Below are 25,451 nucleotides of genomic sequence, written 5' to 3' on the forward strand. Positions count from 1 at the left end.
TTTTCCTGGTCACAGTGTAGGACAGTGCCTTTCCTACAATGGATCAGAGGCTATTCTCACAGGACATTTGGGAAATCTGTATTTCCTTGTGTACAGGGACAGATTGGACTAATTTATTTATTCAGATGCAATACTCTGCTATTTTATGTATCCACTTTAGCAGCACATTTTACAGTAGGGTTTTCTGCAGTAGAAAAGTAAAAAGAAGAAAAGCTAATGTTATACACAGTAGACGGGCTCATAGTTTTCATCCAGTTAACACTAACAAGAACAGATTAATTGATTATTACTTTTCTTGTGATTCAAGAACTGATAGTTTGGAGTTCAGAGTTACAGTCTTTTTTTAAAAGTATCTGTTGTGAGCTGGAGAATTTAGCTACCAAATTTGGTTTGCATATGCCTGCCCTGTGACCTCACATCAGCCTGTTTGAAGGTTTGTGTATTTTTGCTTATCCTTATATGGGAAGGCTGCCTGGAGAATCTGTCTGACCAAAATTAGAAGCACTGTAGCATTTGTAGGAAGTGTGGTTTTAGGATGTGGATTGTCTTTGCTGCATAGAGAAGGTGGTGAGTTGGAGAACATCTTACGGACTATAAAATAATCATCATTTCATAGCTCTTAATGGTCCTTATAACTAGTCAGATTCCCTTGATTCTCTAGATTCTTGAACTTGTCCCCTGACAAAGTTCCCCTAGAGAGAATTGAACTCTCTGTACCGAACAGAAACTCACTGTACCGAATTGGTAATGGTAGTGATAAGGGCAGGAAAGTGGAGGCTGGAATGAACTGGTTTGTTTGCTTTCAAAATCTTAGTGTAAACTCTAGTCAGAAATTTTTGAAATGGAAGGTCAATATATGCTAGGCTAGCACTTGTCATAAATATTTAGTTTTGGTACTTGCTTATGACAGTGTGATTTGTTTCAAGGAAGGCTTTTGCTTTAAGGGCACCTACTCCCAAAGCCCCCGGAACAACCTAAAGTACCTGTTCCTCTATTTCCCTTTTATTACTCATTTTCTGTAGCCAACTATGGTCAAAAGCCACTGACACTGTTGTGGAAGCACTGTTGTGGAATGTTCTTAACTTCATACTTTATTTGACTAAATACATGAAAACAGTTTCAAATGGAGATAGGACTTTCTTTTGGTAAAGTCATTGTAATTCATATGAATCATTGCTTCTTCACAGAAACTTTTTCTTACGAAATCTTAAAGATCCAGGAGGCTTTTATTGCTGCTGGCATGTTTCTTTGTTTCATTATCACATAATCTCAGATTGGGAAAGGACAAAATGATTACCTAAAAAAACCTACGGTGTATAAAACCTTCAGAATACTCAAAATAACCAGCAGGTATTCTTGTTTTTTCTTAGGCCAAACTTTAGAATTAAGCATAATACAAAAGTATTATGAGTCATATCTGCACTCAAGGAGGCTTCATTAAGTTGGCAGACAGTCTAATTAGCATGAGACAACATACATTATAGTGAGTGATTTTGTTATTCATATGCTTAGTGTTTAAATGGTGCTTTTTGGTGTGACAGAGCATGGGTAACTGTGTAACTTGGAGCACGTTCCTTAATCCATCTGAGCATTTGTCTCTTTGTCTATGAATTTGGAATGAAAATAATAACAACTGTCTCGTAAGATTATTGTTAGAATTAAATAAAATAAGCACGTAAACAGCTTAGCACAGTGCCTGGCCCATAGGAAGCATTTAATACATAATAATTATTGTATTATACTTTACAATACAATTATATCTGCAATGCAGAGAGAGACTTAATACATATAGAATTCCATAACCCATTGCTAGCACACTCTAAAGTGGGGTCTGTGTCTCACTGTTTCTTCTTATAAGCCCAGCCCTAATATACCCACTTACCTGTAGCAGAAAGAGGCCAAACTTTAAGGGCTCGTTAGATTCCATCATTAAATTATCTACCTATATGGAATTTGTGACCTTATAATTACAATTAAAGTTCCTTCAGACCATAACTACTATCTTTATTTTATTTTTACTTATATCGGGGTAAGAATAGTGGCCATTAGGCTCAATGTGTACTCAGGGACTATAATCTTGGTTGAACTATAGCTCCTAACATTATTAGGCAGGAGTCGAACACTGATCCTTCCCTAGAAGCAGAAGATCTTAGAGTTGAAATTGGGTATTCCATTGATTTTGTTTATAATGATGTAGAGATTGATTAAATTGTGTACATACTCATTTGGATAAAAAAAGGAAACAAAATCACAGTCTGGTAAGTAGAAGTTAAATTTAAATTATTTAGCAAGAACACATCAAAAGTGATATTCTTTGTAAAAGATTGTTGATCTTCTATAAAAATCTCTTAAGAAAAAAGCCACATAAAATATCATGAGGCTAGACAGTGAAAAGTAGTGGAACACACTTAAGATTTCGAGTTAGGGATATCTAAGTTTGAATTCCAGCCCTGACACCCAGTTGCTTTGTGACTGTGGCTAAATTTACTTAAACTTTTTGAATCTCAGTATTCTAGTCGTAAAATGGAGATAATAATATCTACCTTGCTGGGCTACTATAACTATTCAATGAAATAATATATGCAAAGTGCCCACTATAGCTATTATCACTTAATTGACCTTCTACAAATGGTAGCTCTTATTGATATGAATTATAAGAAGACAGTATCTGTCTTCCAGTATTTTCAGAACACAGCCTCAAATTGAAATCCTCCTGAATTTGGAAATAATTACAGAGCACCTTCTGATAGCCTAAAGTGTCTCTCTGTGATGGAGGAGCCCATAACATATGTGCGGTCAGAGCTCTAAATCTTGTAAAAATTTTGTGCTTCAATCTTTTTGTGTTTTGGTAAAGCAGATGCTATCTCTTTACCATAGGATATGCTAGAAGGATACTTTGTAGGGCTCTGGGCATTTTTGAGGACTCTTTCTTCTGATCAGCTTTCTTCTAGGATTTGGAGAATAAGGAAGTACTTTGCCAGCTGGGAATGGATAAGAATCTGTATGCAAACAGTAACTATGAACAATGCCTCCCTGTATTCAAATCCTAGGTAAAAAGAATGCATGTAGGCATATTGTACATTCCACAGGCATTAGTACTTAAAGGGTGGGAGGAATATCTGGCATCAAAAAAGTGGCTAAAAACATAAGTAAACACCACTAATAAATGGAGTTTTCTCCAATAAATTTGGAGAACCCATCAATTTAATTTGGTACATGAGATGTTTAATCCAGGAGATTTATTTTGAATAAATATTTCCAAATAAGAGTCAAACCATGAAAAATCCTGCCCAGTCAGCCTCAAAGACTGATGTATATTACTTTTTAATAAGCTGTCATAGGTTGCTGATTACAGCCACCTTACTTTTCTCAAACTTCCCAGAAACTCTAGAAAGTATGGTCAGACTCCCACTATGCAGTAGGAGCTTTTATAAAAGCACCTTGACTACTTGAGTGTAGGCTGGATTTATTGACTTTGTTCTAAATATACAATGAGGAAAAGGGATAAATGGTGCAGAACTCTGGCAGACACTACTATAACCAGTTATTCAAGGTTAATATCACCATCAATAAGTCAGTTGCTATAATATGCCCTGTGACATGATGTGATGAGAAAGGCATTTCTTCTTTGTGGTATTTGTCCCAAATATCCATAACCCCAGTATAATTACCAGAAAAACATAAGACAAACTTGACCTGAGGGACATTCTACGAAATACTTAACCAGGGCCCCTCAAAACTGTCAGGGTCACAGGAAATAAGAAAAGTCTGAGAAACTCTTACAGCCCAGAGGAGACTAAGGAGACATGGCAAACAAGTGTATTGACACACCCTGGAAAGGAACAGAAAAAGGACATTATTAGAAAAGCTGATGAAATCCAAATAGGCTGGAGTTTAGTTAGTAGTATCATACCAATGTTGGCTTCTTAGTTGTGACAGATGTACCACTATGAAGTAAGATGTTAACAACAGCACAAACTGGGTGAGTGATATATGGAGACTTTTTACTATATTTGCAACTTTTCTGTAAATGTAAATTGCATTCAAGAATTAAAGTTTATTATAATTAAAATCTAAAAACATTGGTGCTGGATTTAAAATAAAATTGTGAGATCAATCAGTTTTAGTATCTACTTTGTGTCCAGCCCTGTGATGAGCACTATATGGGGAGACAAAAGCAAAAGGCGTAGTCCCTACCTCCAGATAGCTTATCAACTAACTGAAGAGATGTGACTTTGACATGTGAAATGATTGGCAAATATTGGTACTCTTTGATTAAGCTCCAAACTAGGTGGTAAAAACTGCAGGAGGTCAGATGGAGTGGCCACAGAGAACTTCACAGAGTAGACCTGGAAGAATAGATTAGAATGGCATCAGTGGAGAGAGGGGAGACTTGCAGATGAAGGGAACAAAGTGGGAAAAAGCACTGGAGTGTTGGGCATGACGTGTTCAGAGGAGAATAAAGGCAGCCTGATCTGATCTGAGAGAGAGGGGGCTGCACACTTTTACAGAGGCAGATGAAGCCGGGCCTCATTATGCGGGACATCGAAAGTTAAACAGTCAGAGAGGGTAGGGGTTGGAACCGGCCACAGGGAACCTCAGTAGCAGTTGGGTAACTGTATGTGTTTCAATTCTTTGAATTTCAGCCTTTGGCCAAATTTATGTCTGTCATATATTAATCAGCTAAAAACTGTCTTAGCATGTAAGTTTGATAAGACTATGGGGGGACGATTTCACCTGCAAGAGGTGAAAGTATAGCCATGCCCACTTTCTGGATTGAAAAGGCTCTTTCTTAACCAAATGAAATATCACTTCTGAATAATCTCATGTATCCAGACCTTTCTTGTCTGGAACTTTTCTCCATCCATGCTGTTTTCCATAGTCAGAAGGAACTTTAGTCCCTTTATTGTTACTGACTCAGTCAAAGCTTGTTTCTGCTTTCAGAAGAAATACATTGTAATTAGATCGTTTCGCTCTTTAAAAAGTTCGTTGGGCAGTTTTTTTTTTTTAAGTGATGGGTGCAGTGTTTAATAAGAAAAATAAAAAGAACAGAAGGGGTCTGATGCCTTTGCACTATCTTGTCTTTTTTTTTTTTTTTTTTTTGTAAATTTGAAGTACAGAAATTATATCTTCCACACTAACTTTGCCCACTCAAAACTATTAGGTAACCAAACTCTTGACAAAGCAGAGGCATGTGCTGTATTGTTCTCGGTGTGGTCCAGAAACCAGAGGCCTCGTGGTGTTCTACTCAGTTCTCCTGTGTGCATGCTGCCTGTGTTCATGCAAGCTCACATAATAGGGGGTTAGGACTTCGTTGAAGTCAGTTTAGGCTGGTCAAGAGAAAGGAGATTATAATAACTAGGAATTCATGTTCACACATAAGGGATATTTAGGACAGAATATAAGATGTCTCAACCTTTGGTGTCTTACTTAGTTACATAGTTTAGAAGGAACTCGCTCATATGTCAGTCTCCAGCTGAATTTGGAGTATATCTAGTATATCCCCCCCATGGAAGTAGTGTACTGTAAGTAATGAAAAACAAAACAAAACAAAAACAAGGCTTTGTAGTCAGCTAAATTTAGACATGTAATTTAACTTAAAGACCATTAATAGCTCTGTCTTACTGAGCAGGTTTCTTAACATCTCTGAGCCCGTTTCCTTTGCCGTGAAATGGATAGCCACCCCAAAAAGGGTTTGATATTCAGAAAACACTTAACAAGCACTCGACAAATGTTAGTCTTCTGTCCGTAAACGATTTTATCCTGTGCATATCTCACTACTAACATACAGTAAGGCTTGGAAATTTCCTTTTGGGGTTACCTGGGGAGGCTTTTTCTATTCCTTTATTATGTGACCCTCTGTTAGAATATATATAAGGGCAACTCTAGGCAAAATTCTGAGACAAAGAAACTTCACTGTCTTCATTACCTGATTTACTCTAGGCGGTCCCTCCCTCTACTTCAAATATGCTCACCGTCTGCCCTTTCTGTGAAGACCAAAGTAGGGAATCAGTAATGGTAGAGTTTCAGGCACCGAGAGTAGAATTGCCTTTAGGGTAGGATGTCACTCTCAGTGCTCCTTATTTCACAGCCTCATGAAGCCATCCCTGAAGAAATGGGAAACTGACTAAATAATGTTCTTTCTGACTCCAGAAAAAAGTATAGACAGATAGTAATTCCAGATAAAAAAAGAAGTGGATAAACTTATTCAGAACTGATTTCATAGTCAAGAAGAAAAACCCTTTTAACCCAGAAACTGGGAATAACTGTATTTTTTTTTTTTTTTTTTTTTTTTTACTGTTAACACCTGAAGACATAGCAGTTTTTGAGAAACATCCTTTAAGGATCTACTTACTTTTCACACTACACTCTATTCTCGGGGATCTAGAACTAGAAATACCATTTGACCCAGCCTTCCCATTACTGGGTATATACCCAAAGGACTATAAATCATGCTGCTATAAAGACACATGCACACGTATGTTTGTTGCAGCACTATTCACAAGAGCAAAGACTTGGAACCAACCCAAACGTCCAACAACGATAGACTGGATTAAGAAAATGTGGCACATATACACCATGGAATACTATGCAGCCATAAAAAATGATGAGTTCATGTCCTTTGTAGGGACATGGATGAAACTGGAAAACATCATTCTCAGTAAACTATCGCAAGGACAAAAAACCAAACACCGCATGTTCTCACTCATAGGTGGGAATTGAACAACGAGAACTCATGGACACAGGAAGGGGAACATCACACTCAGGGGACTGTTGTGGGTTGGGGGGAGGAGGGAGGGACAGCATTAGGAGATACACCTAATGCTAAATGACGAGTTAATGGGTGCAGCAAACCAACATGGCACATGTATACATATGTAACAAACCTGCACATTGTGCACATGTACCCTAAAACCTAAAGTATAATAATAATAAAAAATAAAAAAAAATTTAAAAAAAGAGAAAAAAAAAAGAAATTATTTAGGCCTTAACTTGTTTTTAGAAAAGGTACTGCAGGCACGACTGTGGTAGAAATGCAACTAAAAAAGAAAACAGAGCAGAGTTGTTTTTTTTTTCTTTTTCTTTTTTTTATTATACTTGAAGTTTTGGGTTACATGTGCAGAACGTGCAGTGTTGTTACAGTTAGGTATACACGTGCCATGGTGATTTGCTGCACCCATCAACCTGTCACCTATATTAGGTATTTCTTCCCATGTTATCCCTCCCCTAGTCCCGCACCTGCCACAGGCCCCACTGTGTGATGATCTCCTCCCTGTCTCCATGTGTTCTCATTGTTCAACTCCCACTTATGAGTGAGAACATGTGGTGTTTGGTTTTCTGATCTTGTGATAGTTTGCTGAGAATGATGGATTCCAGCTTCATCCATGTCCCTGCAAAGGACATGAACTCATCATTTGTATGGCTGCATAGTATTCCATGGTGTATATGTGCCACATTTTCTTAATCCAGTCTATCATTGATGGACATTTGAGTTGGTTCCAAGTCTTTGCTATTGTGAATAGTGCTGCAATAAACATATATGTGCATGTGTCTTTATCGTAGAATGATTTATAATTCTTTGGGTATATGCCCAGTCATGGGATTGCTGCGTCAAATGGTATTTCTAGTTCTAGATCCTTAAGGAATCACCACACTGTTTTCCACAATGGTTGAACTAATTTACACTCCCACCAACAGAGTAAAAGCGTTCCTATTTTTCCGCAACCTCTCCAGCATCTGTCGTTTCCTGACTTTTTAATGATTGCCATTCTAACTGGCATGAGATGGTATCTCGTGGTTTTGATTTGCATTTCTATAATGACCAGTGATGATGAACATTTTTTCATATGTTTGTTGGCTGCATAAATGTCTTCTTTTGAGATGAGTATGTTCATATCTTTTGCCCATTTTTTGATGCAGTTGTTTGCTTTTTTCTTGTAAATTTGTTAAGTTCTTTGAAGATTCTGGGTATTAATTAGCCCTTTGTCAGACGGATAGATTGCAAAAAATTTTTCCCATTCTGTAGGTTGCCTGTTCATTCTGATGATAGTTTCTTTTGCTGTGCAGAAGCTCTTTAGTTTAATTAGATCCCATTTGTCAATTCTGGCTTTTGTTGCCATTGCTTTTGGTGTTTTAGACATGAAGTCTTTGCCCATCCCTATGTCCTGAATGGTATTGCCCAGGTTTTCTTCTAGGATTTTTATGGTCCTAGGTCTTACATTTAAGTCTTTGAGCCATCCTGAGTTGATTTTTGTATACGGTGTAAGGAACGGGTACAGTTTCAGATTTTTGCATATGGCTAGCCAGTTTTCCCAACACTTTATTCAGTAGGGAATCTTTTCCTCATTGCTTGTGTGTGTCAGATTTGTCAAAGATCTGATGGTGGTAGATGTGTGGTGTTATTTCTGAGGGCTCTGTTCTGTTCCATTGGTCTATATATCTGTCTTGGTACCAGTACCATGCTGTTTTGGTTACTGTAGCCTTGTAGTAAAGTTTGAAGTCAGATAGTGTGATGCCTCCAGATTTATTCTTCTTGCCCAAGACAGTCTTGGCTATGTGGGCTGTTTTTTGGTTTCATATGAAGTTTGAAGTAGTTTTTTCCAATTCTTTGAAGAAAGTCAGTGGTAGCTTGATGGGGATAGCATTGAATCTATAAATTGCTTTTGGCAGTGAGGCCATTTTAACGATATTGATTCTTCCTATCCATGAGCATGGAATGTTTTTCCATTTGCTTGTGTCCTCTCTTATTTCCTTGAGGAGTGGTTTGTAGTTTTACTTGAAGATGCCCTTCACATCCCTTGTAAGTTGGATTCCTAGGTATTTTATTCTATTAGTAGCAATTGTGAATGGGAGTTCACTCATGATTTGGGTCTCTGTTCGTCTGTCATTGGTGTATAGGAATGCTTGTGATTTTTGCACATTGACTTTGTATCCTGAGATTTTGCTGAAGTTGCTAATCAGCTTAAGGAGATTTTGGGCTGAGACGATGGGGTTTTCTAAATATACAATCGTGTCATCTGCAAACAAACAATTTGACTTCCTCTGTTCCTATTTGAATACCCTTTATTTCTTTCTCTTGTCTGATTGCCCTGGCGAGAACTTTCAATACAATGTTGAATAGGAGTGGTGAGAAAGGGCATCCCTGTCTTGTGCCAGTTTTCAAAGGGAATGCTTCCAGTTATTGCCCATTCAGTATGATATCGGCTGTGGGTTTGTCCTAAATAGCTCCTATTTCGTTGAGATACGTTTCATTGATACCTAGTTTATTGAGAGTTTTTAGCATGAAAGGCTGTTGAATCTTGTCAAAGGCCTTTTCTGCATCTATCGAGATAATCATGTGCTTCTTGTCATTGGTTCCATTTATGTGATGGATTATGTTTATTGATTTGCGTGTGTTGAACCAGCCTTGCCTCCCAGGGATGAAGCCGACTTGATTGTAGTGGATAAGCTTTTTGATGTGCTGCTAGATTCGGTTTGCCAGTATTTTATTGAGGATTTTCACATCGATGTTCATCAGGGATATTGGCCTAAAATTCTCTTTTTTTTTTTTTTTTTTTTTTTTGAGACGGAGTCTTGCTCTGTCACCCAGGCTGGAGTGCAGTGGCGCGATCTCGGATCACTGCAAGCTCCGCCTCCCGGGTTCACACCATTCTCTTGCCTCAGCCTCTCCAAGTAGCTGGGACTACAGGCGCCCGCCACCACGCCCGGCTAATTTTTTGTATTTTTAGTAGAGACGGGGTTTCACCGTGGTCTCGATCTCCTGACCTCGTGATCCACCTGCCTCGGCCTCCCAAAGTGCTGGGATTACAAGTGTGAGCCACCGCGCCTGGCCTAAAATTCTCTTTTTTGTGTGTGTCTCTGCCTGGCTTTGGTGTCAGGATGATGCTGGCCTCATAAAATGAGTCAGGTAGGATTTCCTCTTTTTCTGTTGATTGGAATAGTTTCAGAAGGAACTACACATGCAATAAAGCTCCTCTTTGTACCTCGAGTAGAATTTGTTTGTGTATCTGTCTGGTTCTGGACTTTTTTTTGGGTGCTAGGCTATTAATTATTGCCTCAATTTCAGATCCTGTTACTGGTCTGTTCAGAGATTCAACTTCTTTCTGGTTTAGCCTTGGGAGGGTGTATGTGTCCAGGAATTTGTCCATTTCTTTTAGATTTTCTAGTTTATTTGCGTAGAGGTGTTTATAGTATTCTCTGATGGTAGTTTGTATTTCTGTGGGATTGGTGGTAAATCCCCATCATCATTTTTTATTGCATCTATTTTATTCTTCTGTCTTTTCTTCTTTATTAGTCTTGCTAGGGATCTATCTATTTTGTTGATTGTTTCAAAAAACCAGCTCCTAGATCCACTAATTTTTTTTGAAGGGTTTTTTTGTGTCTCTATCTCCTTCAGTTCTGCTCTGATCTTAGTTATTTCTTGTCTTCTGCTAGCTTTTGAATTTGTTTGCTCTTTCTTCTCTAGTTCTTTTAATTGTGATTTTATGGTTTCGATTTTAGACCTTTCCTGTTTTTTCTTGTGGGCATTTAATGCTATAAATTTCCCTCTACACACTGCTTTAAATGTGTCCTAGAGATTCCAGTACATTGTGTCTTTGTTCTCCTTGGTTTCAAAGAACATCTTTATTTCTGCCTTCATTCATTATTTACCCATTAGTCATTCAGGAGCAGGTTGTTCAGTTTCCATGTAGTTGTGCTGTTTAGTGAGATTCTTACTCCTGAGTTCTAATTTGATTGCACTGTGGTCTGAGAGGCAGTTTGTTGTGATTTTTTTTAACACATTTGCTGAGGAGTGTTTTACTTCTAATTATGTGGTCAATTTTAGAATAAGTGCGATGTGGTGCTGAGAAGAATGTATATTCTGTTGATTTGGGGTAGAGAGTTCTGTAGATGTCTATTAGATCCTCTTGGTCTGGAGCTGAGTTCAAGTCCTGGATATCCTTGTTAATTTTATGTCTCATTGATCTGTCTAATATTGACAGTGGGGTTTAAAGTCTCCCACTATTATTGTGTGGGAATCTAAGTCTCTTTGTAGGTCTGTAAGAACTTGCTTTATGAATCCGGGTGCTCCTGTATTGAGTGAATATATGTTTAGGATAGTTAGCTCTTCTTGTTGAATTGAGCCCTTTGCCATTTTGTAATGGCCTTCTTTGTCTCTTTTGATCTTTGTTGGCTTAAAGTTGTTTTATCAGAGACCAGGATTGCAACTCCTGCTTTTTTTGCCTTCCATTTTCTTGGTAGATCTTCCTCTATCCCTTTATTTTGGGCCTATGTTTGTCTTTGCATGTGAGACAGGTCTCCTGAATACAGCACACGGATGGGTCTTGATTCTTTATCCAATTTGCCAGTCTGTGTCTTTTAATTGGGGCATTTAGCCCATTTACATTTAAGGTTAATATTGTTATGTGTGTATTTGATCCTGTCATTATGATGCTAGCTGGTTATTTCGCCTGTTAATTGATGCAGTTTCTTCATAGCATTGGTGGTCTTTAGAATTTGGCACGTTTTTGCAGTGGTTGGTACCAGTTGCTCCTTTCCAAGTTTAGTAATTCCTTCAGGAACTCTTGCAAGGCAGGCCTGGTGGTGACAAAATCTCTCAGCATTTGCTTGTCTGTAAAGGATTTTATTTCTCCTTCACTTAGGAAGCTCAGTTTGGCTGGATATGAAATTCTGTATTGAAAATTATTTTCTTTAAGAATGTTGAATATTGGCCCCCACTCTCTTCTGGCTTGTAGGGTTTCTGCCAAAAGATCCACTGTTAGTCTGATGGGCTTCCCTTTGTGGGTAAGCCGACCTTTCTCTCTGGCTGCCCTTAACATTTTTTCCTTCATTTCAACCTTGGTGAATCTGATGATTATGTGTCTTGGGGTTGCTCTTCTTGAGGAGTATCTTTGTGGCGTTCTCTGTATTTCCTGAATTTGAATGTTGGCCTGCCTTGCTAGATTGGGGAAGTTCTCCTGGATAATATCCTGCAGAGTGTTTTCCAACTTGGTTCCATTCTCCCCGTCACTTTCAGATACACCAATCAGACGTAAATTTGGTCTTTTCACATAGTCCTATGTTTCTTGGAGGCTTTGGTCATTTCTTTTTCCTCTTTTTTCTCTAATCTTGTCTTCTTTATTTCATTAATTTGATCTTCAGTCAGTGATATCCTTTCCTTCTGCTTGATTGAATCAGCCATTGAAGCTTGTGTATGCTTCACGAAGTTCTTGTACTGTGGTTTTCAGCTCCATCTGGTCATTTAAGCTCTTCTCTACACTGGTTATTTTACTTAGCCATTCATCTAACCTTTTGTCAAGGTTTTTATCCTCCTTGCGATGGGCTAAAACATGCTCCTTTAGCTTGGAGAAGTTTGTTATTACAGACCTTCTGAATCCTATTTCTGTCAACTCGTCAAACTCATCCTCCATCCAGTTTTGTTCCCTTGCTGGCATGGAGTTGCATTCCTTTTAGAAGAGGCGTTCTGGTTTTTGCAATTTTCCACTTTTCTGCTCTGGTTTCTCACCATCTTTGTGGATTTATCTACCTTTGGTCTTTGATGTTGCTGATCTATGGATGGGGTTTTGGTGTGGATGTCCTTTTTGTTGATGTTGATGTTGATGCTGTTCCTTTCTGTTTGTTAGGTTTACTTCTAACAGACAGGCCCCTCAGCTGCAGGTCTGTTGGCGTTGGCTGGAGGTCCACTCTAGACCCTGTTTGCCTTGATATCACCAGTGGAGGCTGCAGAACAGCACATATTGCTGCCTGATCCTTCCTCTGGAAGCTTCATCCCACAGGGGCACCCACCTGTATGAGGTGTCTGTTGGCCCCTGCTGGGAGGTGTCTCCCAGTCAGAGTGCACAGGGGTCAGGGACCCACTTGAGGAGGCAGTCTGTCTGTTATTGGAGCTCGAACACCATGCCGGGAGAACTACTGCTCTCTTCAGAGCTGCCAGGCAGTGAACTTTAAGTCTGGAGAAGCTGTCAGCCGCCTTTTGTTCAGATATGCCCTGCCCCCACAGGTGGAGTCTAGAGAGGCAGTAGGCCTTGCTGAGCTGGGGTGGGCTCCGCCCAGTTCGAGCTTCCCTGCCACTTTGTTTACATTGTGAACATGGAACTGCCTACTCAATCCTCAGCAAAGGCGGACGTCCCTCCTCCCACCAAGCTATCCCATGTCCCAGCTCAATTTCAGACTGCTGCGCTAGCAGTGAGCAAGGCTCCGTGGGTGTGGGATCTACCAAGCCAGGCATGGGAGGGGATCTCCTGGTCGGCTGGTTGCGAAAACATTGGGAAAAGTGCAGCATTTGGGCAGGAGTGTACTGCTCCTCCAGGTACAGTCACTCACAGCTTTGCTTGGCCAGGAAAGGGAAATCCTATGACCCCTTGCACTTCCCCGGTGAGGCAACACCCCACTCTGCTTTGGCTTGCCCTCTGTGGGCTGCACCCACTGTCCAACCAGTCCCAGTGAGATGAACCAGGCACCTCTGTTGGAAATGCAGAAATCACCTGTCTTCTGTGTCAATCTCACTGGGAGTTGTAGACCAGAGCTGTTCCTTTTGGCCATCTTGGAAGTGATCTTCTTTATCTTTTAGCGGGAATAAAATAGGAAATCTTAGATTATGCTTTAATGCTGCCATATCTTGGAACATCTGTCACGAGAACTCTAGGGAGCCAGGGGTGGAGGTGAGGAATGATAAGAAAATTCTTATTAGACATTTTAACCAAGACTTGTTTCTTGTTGGTAAAGAGATATGAATTACAGGTTTCACATGTTGGATTGTGATCAAACCACTTTTGGAAATATTGCAAACAGACAAGCTGAAAAAAAAAAGTGTATCTTGCTGTGGTTATACCCTGAAATTGATCAAGAAGAAGCCAATGGTGGCCAGGCACGGTGGCTCATGCCTGTAATCCCAGCACTTTGGGAGGCCGAAGCGGGCGGATCATGAGGTCAGGCGATTGAGACCATCCTGGTTAACATGGTGAAACCCTGTCTCTACTAAAAATACAAAAAAAAATTAGCTGGCATGGTGGCAGGTGCCTGTAGTCCCAGCTACTCAGGAGGCTGAGGTGGGAGAATGGCATGAACCCAGGAGGCAGAGCTTGCAGTGAGCAGAGATCGTGCCACTGCACTCCAGCCTGGGTGACAGAGTGAGACTATCGCCAAAAAAAAAAAAAAGGAAGACAATGGTTTAGGAAGTCATGGCAATATTCATTTAAGAATAGACACAGATCTGTTTGGTTACTGAAAGACTACACAGTGGCAATACTGCACTCACTTATTGCCAAACTGACTAACTGGGGTTTCAGATTTGATGTTCCTTTTAGATGTATTTTGTAAGTAATTTAGTAAAAGACTGAATTGGCAGCTTTAAATGCTATTTGTTCACTCCTCGTCCACTCCACTGTTAAATCATTTGACACAGACTAGGCAAAGACAGGCTCATTACTTTTCTTTTTTTCTTTTTCTTTTTTTTTTTTTTTTGAGATGGAGTCTCGTTCTACCGCCCAGGCTGGAGTGCAGTGGCGTGATCTTGGCTCACTGCAAGCTCCACCTCCTGGGTTCAGGCCATTCTCCTGCATCAGCCTCCTGGTAGCTGGGGCTTCAGGCACCTGACACCACGCCTGGCTAATTTTTTGTATTTTTGGTAGGGACAGGGTTTCACCGTGTTAGTCAGGATGGTCCAGAACTCCTGACCTCGTTATCCGCCCTCCTCGGCCTCCCAAAGTGCTGGGATTACAGGCGTGAGCCACCGTGCCCGGCCCAGGCTCATTACTTTTCTAAAATGAAGAGTGGCCCTTCCTAGGGTAGCATTTGAAATAAATGGAGCCAAACGGAGGGAGACTCCGTATCTGAATTTCTCTTTCAGGAAGTTGACTGAGTCAAAAATTATAACCTGTTTGAAAAAAGACAAATACACATACACACCACGATTTATTTATAGAGTTCAATTATATGTAATAATTTAGTAGGAGAAATTGTGAGCATCCATTTAGAAAGTTTCCAAGTTTATTTTGTAATACTGTACCTTCATTGTTCTAGTTCAATATGCTGTCACCTTTGTGAGCTCAGTTTTTACCATTGGCCAGTTATATTAAATTTTATTAAGCATGTCATCCTTTCACCAGAACTATAGATTGTATGCAATATAGAAGGATTAAAAATCTAACATTTATGCTCTCCTTATTAAGCTTAGTCTAAGTGGCATTGCTAATAGCAATAAATGCTTGTTCTCTCTTCTCTCATTGGCGTTGCCATTCTCTTGGCTCCTCTCACCTAACAACCTTGTATTGTTGTCTTAGCTTCTTATTTAAGCTATTGTAATTGAACTTTTAAATATATCTATTTCTAATCTCTCCCAATAGATTGTAATGTTAGGAAGGGATCACGCCTATGTAGCTAGTTTAGAGAGTCTAACAAAGTTCATCGAGAGTCACTTAAGAGACACTCAAGAAATATTGTTGAATAACTTCTGACAATCATTTTATATTTTAGCACATCGTAGTCAAGAACTTCTGTCAATGTTAATTAACTGTTAGTAGAGAAAGTGTGATAGAGGTTGATCATAAAAAAAGGCAAAATTCCCACTTTGGTTAAATGTTTTTTTTTTTGGGAGGTCGACACTTTATTTTATAAAAGGGGTATTTTCCCATTTGAAGCATCATTGGTGAAGTTTTGATCTTTTTTTGGTATTTACAACATTCACACTGACACCTTCTAAAGCAGAAACTTTGTCACTCTCCTTTCTTTGAAAGAAACTTGACCCTTAGCATGACAGAAAGGGAGCTTGCTAAGGCTTGTGGGAAGACAACTGTTTACTCCAGGAAACAATTGTTTAATGTACCTGCTCTGTGTCTTTGGAGAGAAGAATACCCTGAATCTCAAAAATCTAACATGTGGACAGAAATGACTTGGAATTCTTTGGGTAGAGGTGAGGGGTGTGGTTTACTGTTTGAAAAATATTTAAATTCCTGGACAGTGTATTGTCCGCTTGCAAATGCATTTATTTGCTGAAAAGGGTATCAATAGCCTTTTAACTCCAAAGTCATTTTTATCCTGGAAGAAATTTAAATTTTATTTCTAAATGAACCCTTGTGACACCTATTCCTCTTGGTTCTGGCAATATATGGTTTTCAGTCTCATGTGTTCACTGTGTCCCTTTATTTTAAGTCCTATTAGGGAAATTAGGAAATTACCATCACCAGATGCTCCCTTATAAGGGTGTGTTATAATGAACATGTGCCTATAAGTGTATAACAAAGACAATAATTGGCCGGGTGCAGTGGCTCATGCCTGTAATCCCAGCACTTTGGGAGGCCTCGTTGGACGGATCATGAGGTCAGGAGTTCGAGACCAGCCTGACCAACATGGTGAAACCCCGTGTCTACTAAAAATACAAAAATTAGCCGGGTTTGGTGGTGTGCGCCTGTAATCCCAGCTACTCAGGAGGCTGAGGCAGAAGAATTGCTTGAACCCGGGAGGCAGAGCTTGCAGTGAGCCGAGATCACGCCACTGCACTCCAGCCTGGGCGACAGAGCTAGACTCCATCTCAAAAAAAAAAAAAAGCAATAATTATTTATATATTAGAAATATCCACTTGAGTGCAGGATTTTGAAGCTGCAGTGAGGCAAGCTCATGAGACTGCACTCCAGCCTGGGTGAAACAGCAAGACCCTATCTTGGAAAAAAAAATTAAGGGAATAGTTTCCTTCTTGGAAATAAACTTAATGTGTGAAATTTTGGACTTGAAAAGTTGATCAAGTTAGGAAACAATTTTTTTTAACTTTCCCTGAAGATTCAAAGCTGAACAAAAGTTCATATTTGACATGGCAGAACCTATTAGCAAAGTGTGATTATGGCCAATTCAGCTTTATGGAGATGTAGAACACACTAGTAGGTATGTGTACTTGTCATCAGGAAGTCTCAGGGCATGGGAGAAATACTTGGTCATTACTCTCCAACTGATGGCTGGAGAGTAATTACTTCAGTGAAGGTACACTATCATGCCTAGTGATACCAGGCCTGGCGACCATTTTAACTTAGCACAGTGAGTCATGTTCTCAACAAAGTAAGCATTCAATAAGGTAGGAAAAGCCTCAAAAAATAATTTATCTTAAAGGTCCTCTGCTCATGCAAATGTGACTGATGACATTCTGCCAGGGTCATGTATGTAAAATTCCTAGCATGTCTCTTCACGCATTCAAAAAAAAAAATCTGTTGGAATGCAAGTTCCCTCAAAGTATGGGGTTTTCACATGTTGCCTGGGCCAGTCTTGAATTCCTGGGCTCAAGCAATCCTCCTGCTTCAGCCTCCCAAAATGCTGGCATTACAGATGTGAGCCACCGTGCCCAGCCTTGAAAGTACAGTCTTAATGGGACATCTTTATAGCTACTCAAATTTGTAAATATGCTAATGATCGACAAATTACTTGACACACTTTACATTGACTGAACCCACCTACTGTACCTCAGAGGTTGAAACCATTGATTTAATGGAACCTTTAATCAAGTGCATTAGTCCACTAGACACTCCTATTTATTGAGTTTTACATTGATTTTTCTCAGTTCAAAAGAGGGCATATATTACATTTAGGAATGAAAGTTTGATTTTATAAGCCAATTAAAAAACAGAATTCCCATTAGAAAAATTACCTTGTAGCAAGTTTTGCTAGATTCTAACTGATCTTTAAAGAGGGACATTCAGTACTCTAATCTAAATAGCATTGAAAACTTTCAGTTTCTATGGGGAGAAATTGAGAATTATTTTCCTGAGGTTATGTGATGATAGAGAAAATTATTTAATCACAATCACAAGCAACTTAGAAAGACAAAAACACAACATTTATGCATATATGCATGTATGTGGGGGTAGATGGAGGGGTGTAAATCCAGAGAGGAACTTGACTGTATGTGAGTTTCTTATTTTGCATTTTTATTCTCATTGGCGGACAGATTTATTTTTCTTTATTTTTTGATGACAACACTCCATGTGTCTTTTTAATGTGATTCCATGAAGAAACTTGCTTATTGATTACGGTCCTATAGCTCAGAAATGTTAAGTTATGGTTTTAAATATGAGTTAATTACCATTGATGTGTGAATTCAGGTTCTAAAAGAAATGCATATCAGAAGAGAAACTGAACTGAATAGTATTAATTTTACTGTTTTCAAAGCTCTCTCCTAGCTATGATAAGGAGACAGAATACATGTGCCATCTCTACCTGGTTATCTAGATGAACATATTAGGTTGGTGCAAAGGTAATTGCAGTTTTTGCCATTGAAGGTAATGACCAAAACTGCAATTACTTTTGCACCAACCTAATACATGATACACATAAAAGATACCTTAGCAGCACATGATAAGAGCTAATGAATGGGACAGATATATTGCAAACTTTATAGTTTGTAGGATTAGCTAATATCTTCTTCTTCAGTTTCTGTTTTGAACACTGAAAATTGAGACTTGAATGACTCTTGAAGCTTGTGTGGTTTGTCAAGGTAAGATTCATTTCTATTGCATATACAATTCTCGTTAAGATGGGAAGCAGACGTGTCATTTGGAAAAACTTTCTAGAAAGGCTGAAACTAAGAGAGGCTTGTAGAGTATCAGAAAACATAACTTTTCACTACACATAATTTGGAGTTAACTGCATTTTTAGATATTGATATGCATCAGTTAGTTTTGCATGTACATCATTAAATAATGAGAATTTTCTTTTTTTTGTTTCTTTTGATAAGATGTGTATTTTTAGAGAGTGTTCATTTGTTTTTATACATATCAGTATTTCCAGCTATTTCATATCAGTATTTCCACCAAATTATGAGAAACTTAACAATATCATCTAGAATTAACCATCCAAGACAGATCTATTAAAATAAAAAATTAGAAAAACAATGACAGCATTAATCACTCACCCTTGTTATTTTAGTTCTCACAGCAAGATGCTTAATGGTGTTTGCTGACCTCAATGGAAAAAAAAAAGAGAAAGTCAACTTGATAAAAGGACCAGTGGACCAAAAGCTCTTCAATACACTTGTGAGGCATTATTAACAATACAATAACAAAGAGGGAAAATCATATAACTTCTGTGAAACCACAGTCTTTGTTCTGTCTGAATTCATTTCTGCCAGCTCACAAACATTTGACTTTTGTTGAATTTGGAAAATACGGTTTCTTGTCCTTTGGGTCCTAGATTAAGAAGAAACAACAAGATGTGCTTGGTTTCCTAGAAGCCAACAAAATAGGATTTGAAGAAAAAGATATTGCAGCCAATGAAGAGAATCGGAAGTGGATGAGAGAAAATGTACCTGAAAATAGTCGACCAGCCACAGGGTACCCCCTGCCACCTCAGATTTTCAATGAAAGCCAGTATCGTGGGGTAAGAAAACAATTTAAATTCTTGTTTATTGTAATAGATTGCCCCAAATCTATCCATTATTTTCACCTCTGCCTCCAAACCTGCATATATATAGTCATATCTCTTGCATGTAGTCATTTGTCCTTTGCATCCACTCAAAGGCTGGATGTAGACAATGGCTACATTTTCTAAATATGTTTGCCATTGATTATGCATCACAGCCAAATTTAGGAAAGTTTATTTGTTACTTTTTGAGAATGCGTTGTGGCTTATAAGATGACAGTAGGAATCCCAACCAAATTTAGTCATGTGAAGATTCTCTTGCATTCCCCAGGTTGAAACCTCTTAGCTGTTTGGTTGCTTTTCTGGTCATGCATCATGGACATCTCATTGCCTTTCTCAAAACACAGCAAAGATTAACTGTTCTTCTGGCCTTGGGCATGTCTAGCTAATATCTAGTCTACTGTGGGCTCTGAGAAAATCTCAACTTAAATGAATAATGGAACAGAAATATGGTGAATGGAAACAACAGTGTCTGACCAGAAATAAACATCTTCTTACTGGGAAATAGGTGGCTGTTTTGCATGGTGGAGGAAGCTGCAGGCAGATTTAAATTCCATGTGATGTGGAATAAATCATTCTGCAGTTTTTGTGACATAGAATAACATACGTTTCAACCTATATTAAATAAGATCTGGAAGCCTTGCCTCTTCATTACTCTTCATTCCTTCCAGAATTCTAGTATTACGGAAGATAGTCTGTCTGTCCCCAAGGAGGTAGATGATTCTGTCGACCAGTCAGGTCATTCTGAATAAATCTCCTTTTTTTTTTTTTGAGATGGAGTTCCGCTCTTGTTGCCCAGGCTGGAGTGCAGTGGCGTGATCTTGGCTCACTGCAACCTCTGCCTCCCAGGCTCAAGCAATTCTCCTGCCTCAGCCTTCCAAGTAGCTGGGATTGCAGGCATGTGCCACCACACCTAGCTAATTTTTGTATTTTTAGTAGAGACGGGGTTTCTCCATGTTGGTCAGGCTGGTCTCAAACTCCCGACCTTAGGTGATCCGCCCGCCTCGGCCTCCCAAAGTGTTGGGATTACAGGCATAAGCCACTGCTCTCAGCCGAATAAATTTCCTTTTTTTAATTGGTTGCATATTGCTAATTCATCTTACCTTCTTTTCATCAAGGACTATGATGCCTTCTTTGAAGCCAGAGAAAATAATGCAGTGTATGCCTTCTTAGGCTTAACAGCCCCACCTGGTTCAAAGGTATGATACCCTTTTTTTCCTGCTTTATAGGTCATTTTAGTGCTGCTGAACTTTTTTAATCAGTAAGATTTTCATTTTTGTTAAGTATTCAGATTAAGTCAGAGACAGTCCTTTATAGCAAAAAGTGCCTTCTCTGCATCCACTTAATTCCTATTAGGGCAGAAAGACGTGTGTAACCAAATGCATAAACTATGTGTTTAGCAGGTAGGTAGAGTGACTTCCCCATCAAGCTGCCCACGGGAGCAAATTTCTCATTGACCTACTCATAAATAAGTGCTTAGCCATTTTAAAGCCTTCATTATTCCAGCTGTCCTGCATGGTTCTACATCGACAGTAAGCATCTGAGTTCATGGTAATCTCCTTGGCAACACTTATTGTCTTTGTGTGAGAGCAAATGATAGAGTCATCCATTCAAGTTAATTAAGAGCATCTGCATTGCAAAACTGGTCACTAAATTGCTCGCCAAATTTGAGGCTTTTTTCCTGCCAACGCAAATTAATTTTTTAAGTGGCAGCATTTTCAGGAGAGACCAAATAAAGAAAGCAACAATAAAATTGTCTGTCTAGTGAGATGTCCCCAAGCTATCAACTTTAAACATACCTTTGCCTTTTATAGTAGTTCTTCACGCAAACTGCCTTAATCAAAATGCGTGTCTCTTGCTCTATCATTTTATGTTTTGCTCTTAGCAACTAACTGTATGTTAGACAGATTCTTTGAACTCCAATTCCCTCTCCTATTTTTAAAGGCTGTGTTATTGTCTGTTTTCACTAGACAAAAATTTACTAGTACTGTGTTTATGTCATTGTGAAATGGTTTTCTTGCTGAACTTTCTTTTCCTGTGGATAAAATGTTATATTTTAGGCTTTGTATAATTTGAGCCATAAGAAAAGTGAGGTAAGGCACTTTTCTTTAAATAAGATAGTAAAAGGACTAGATTGCAGCATCTGCAATCCAGACAGAGCAGTATCTGGAGGCTTGCACTGTGAATTTTAGCCCCAAACAGACTGCAAGAACAAACCAGCAATCCTGAGAGGACCCACAGACCCTCTCAAGGAAGTGGACTGCTCCTGTAGGACTCAGGAGATACCCCAAATACTGTGAGTGCCCCAACTGAGGAAGTGAAAAAGGGAGACCCTCCTCTCCCGAACACATACCCTCACTGGAGAAACTGTAGGTCTGTTTGCGGGAGAAGTTTCCAAATTTACCTGGAGCTGAGTCAAGTTAGAGAGCCCAGCGAAATACAGGGGTAGAAGAAGCAACAGGAAGGCCCTAGGATCTCGCTGGGTCCCCAAGCAGCTCATTTCTTCCAGGCACCACAGGGATCCATCGGGAGGGTGGCCAGAGGAGCAGGGGTTAAAACTCCACAGAAAGAAGGAATTCTCTAGCCAAATTGTGTAACAATTCGAACAGGGCAAGAAGCCTCCTGGCCAGAACTGGGGGGAGGGTGCAAATCTCACTTGCAGACTTCACAGGCAAGGTAAGAACCCTTTTCTTTTCTTTCGCAGCTGGGAGGTGGATAGCCTTGGGCGAATTTTTAAGACCCTCTTGCCCTCCACCTGGAAACAGACTCAGGGCTGTTGGAGGGGGACTTGGTGGAAGTGAGACCAACCCTTCAGTTTATAGGTCATTTTATTGCTGCTGAACTTTTTTAATCAGTAAGATTTTCATTTTTGTTAAGTATTCAGATTAAGTCAGAGACAGTCCTTTATAGCAAAAAGTGCCTATGACTTAGTTGAATGAGGCCCATGACTGCTGATTTTACGGGACTTCCCTGACAATCTGCGTGACTCAGCAGGGGAAGCCATCCTAGGTATAGAACTCCAGTGACCTGGGAATCTCACCCCCACCCCTCACAGCAGCCACAGCAAGACCCACCCGAGGAGAGTCTGAGCTCAGACATGCCCAGCCCCTCCCCCACCTGATGGTCCTTCCCTTTCCACCCTGGTAGTGGAAGACAAAGGGCATATAATCTTGGAAGTTCTAGGGCCCTGCCCACTGCCGGTCCCTCTCCACAATACTACAGCTGATGGTTTCTGGAAAGCGCCACCTCCTGGCCAGCCAGCCTAAAAATAGAGCATTAAACCACCAAAGCTTAGGACCTTCATGGAGTCCATTGCAGCCTCCACCTCCTCCACCAGACCAGGCGCTGGTATGCACGGCTGAGAGACCCATAGGTGGCTCACATTGCAGGACTCTGTGCAGACAACCCCCAGTACCAGCCCGGAGCTGGGTAGACTCGCTGGGTAGCTAGACCCAGAAGAGAGACAACAATCATTGCAGTTTGGCTCACAGGAAGCCACATCCATAGGAAAAGGGGGAGAGTACTACATCAAGGGAGCACCCTATGGGACAAAATAATCTGAACAACAACCTTCAGCCTTAGACCTTCCCTCTGACAGAGCCTACCCAAGTGAGGAGGAACCAGAAAACCAACAGTGGTAATATGACAAAACAGTGCCCTTCAACATCTGCAAAAAAATCACACTAGTTCACCAGCAATCTTCCAAATCAAGAAGAAATCCCTGATTTACCTGAAAAAGAATTCAGGGGGTTAGTTATTAAGCTAATCAGGGAGGGAACAGAGAAAGGCAAAGCCCAATGCAAGGAAATCCAAAAAATGATACGAGAAGTAAAGGGAGAAATATTCAATGAAATAGACAGTTTAAAGAAAAAACAATCAAAAATTCAGGCAACTTTGGATGCACTTTTAGAAACACCAAATGCTTTGGAAAGTCTCAGCAATAGAATTGAACAAGTAGAAGAAAGAAATTCAGAGCTCGAAGACAAGGTCTTTGAATTAACCCGATCCAACAAAGACAAAGAAAAAAGAATAAGAAAATACAAACAAATCCTCCAAGAAGTCTGAGATTATGTTAAACGACCAAACCTAAGAATAATTGGAGTTCCTGAGGAAGAAGAGAATTCTAAAATCTTGGAAAACATATTTGGTGGAATAATCAAGGAAAACTTCCCCGGCCTAGCTAGAGATATATACATCCAAATACAAGAAGCACAAAGAACACCTGGGAAATCCATTGCAAAAAGATCTTCCCCTTAGGCACATTGTCATCAGGTTATCCAAAGTTAAGAGAAAGGAAATAATCTTAAGAGCTGTGAGACAGAAGCACTAGGTAACCTATAAAGGAAAACCTATCAGATTAACTGCAGATTTCTCAGCAAAAATCTTACAAGCTAGAAGGGATTAGGGCCCTATCTTCAGCCTCCTTAAACAAAATGATTATCAGCCAACAATTTTGTATCCAGTGAAACTAAGCATCGTATATGAAGGAAAGATTCAGCTCTTTTCAGACAAACAAATGCTGAGAGAATTCGCCATTATCAAGCCACCACTACAGGAGCTCTAAATCTTAAAAGGAATCCTGGAAACACATCAAAACAGAACCTCTTTAAGGCATAAATCACACAGGACCTATAAAACAAAAATACAAGCTTGAAAGCAAAAGCAAAAAACAACCGTGAAAAAACCTAGAGTACACAGGCAACAAAGAGCACAATGAATGCAATGGTACCTCACATTTCCATGCTAACATTGAATGTAAATGGCTTAAATGCTTCACTTGAAAGATACAGAACTGCAGAATGGATAAGAACTCACCAACCAACTATCTGCTGCCTTCAGGAGACTCACCTAACACATAAGGAGGCACATAAAGTAAAGGGGTGGAAAAAGGCATTTCATGCATATGGACACCAAATGAGAGCAGGGGCAACTATTCTTATATCAGACAAAACAAACTTTAAAGCAACAGTGGTAAAAGAGACAAAGAGGGACATTATATAATGGTGAAAGACCTTGTCCAACAGGAAAATATCACAATCTTAAACATATATGCACCTAACACTGGAGCTTTGAAATTTATAAAACAATTACTAATAGACCTAAGAAATGAAATAGACAGCAGCACAATAATAGTGGGGGAATTCAATACCCCACTGACAGCACTAGACAGGTCATCAACACAGAAAGTCAACAAAGAAACAATGGATTTAAACTATACCTTGGAGCAAATGAACTTAACAGATATATACAGAACATTTTATCCAACTGCAGAATACACATTCTATTCAATGGCACATGGCACTTTCTCCAACATAGACCATATGATAGGCCATAAAATGAGCCTCAATAAATTTAAGAAAATTGATATTATATCAAGCACTTTCTGAGACCACAGTGGAATAAAACTGGAAATCAACTCCAAAAGGAACCTTCAAAACCATGCAAATACATGGAAATTAAATAACCTGCTCCTGAATGAGCATTGGGTTAAAAACAAAATCAAGATGGAAATTAAAAAATTCTTTAAACTGAATGACAGTAATGACACAACCTATCAAAACCTCTGGGATACAGCAAAGGTGGTGCTAAGAGGAAAGTTTATGGCCCTGAATGCCTACATCAAAAAGTCTGAAAGAGCACAAACAATCTAAGGTCACACTTCAAAGAACTAGAGAAACAAGAACAAACCAAACCCAAACCCAGCAGAAGAAAGAAATAACCAAGATCAGAACATAACTAAATTAAGTTGAAACAAAAAAATACAAAAGATAAATGAAACAAAAAGCTGGTTCTTTGAAAAGATTAAAATTGATAGACCATTAGCAAGATTAACCAAGAAAAGAATAAAGAAAATCCAAATAACTTCACTAAGAAATGAAACAGGAAATATTGTAACTGACACCACTGAAATACAAAAGATCATTCAAGGCTAATATGAACACCTCTATGCACATAAACTAGAAAACCTAGAAGAGAATGGATAAATTCCTGGAAAAATATCACTTTCCTAGCTTAAATCAGAAAGAATCAGATACATTTAAAAGACCAATAAC

General features: G+C 39.3%; 1 protein-coding gene across 1 annotated transcript in view; it reads left to right on the plus strand.

Annotated features, from left to right (window-relative positions):
• The window catches only part of SH3BGRL (SH3 domain binding glutamate rich protein like), a 101,055-nt gene that overhangs the window by 60,155 nt on the left and 15,449 nt on the right, over positions 1–25,451 (plus strand). Inside the window, exons 2-3 of the mRNA XM_055267005.2 lie at positions 19,171–19,356; positions 20,517–20,597. Of these exons, the coding sequence (XP_055122980.1) occupies positions 19,171–19,356; positions 20,517–20,597 (267 nt within the window). The remainder of the gene's footprint in view (positions 1–19,170; positions 19,357–20,516; positions 20,598–25,451) is intronic.

Source organism: Symphalangus syndactylus, chromosome X (assembly GCF_028878055.3).
Source record: "Symphalangus syndactylus isolate Jambi chromosome X, NHGRI_mSymSyn1-v2.1_pri, whole genome shotgun sequence".
In the NCBI taxonomy this organism is placed as follows: Eukaryota; Metazoa; Chordata; class Mammalia; order Primates; family Hylobatidae; genus Symphalangus; species Symphalangus syndactylus.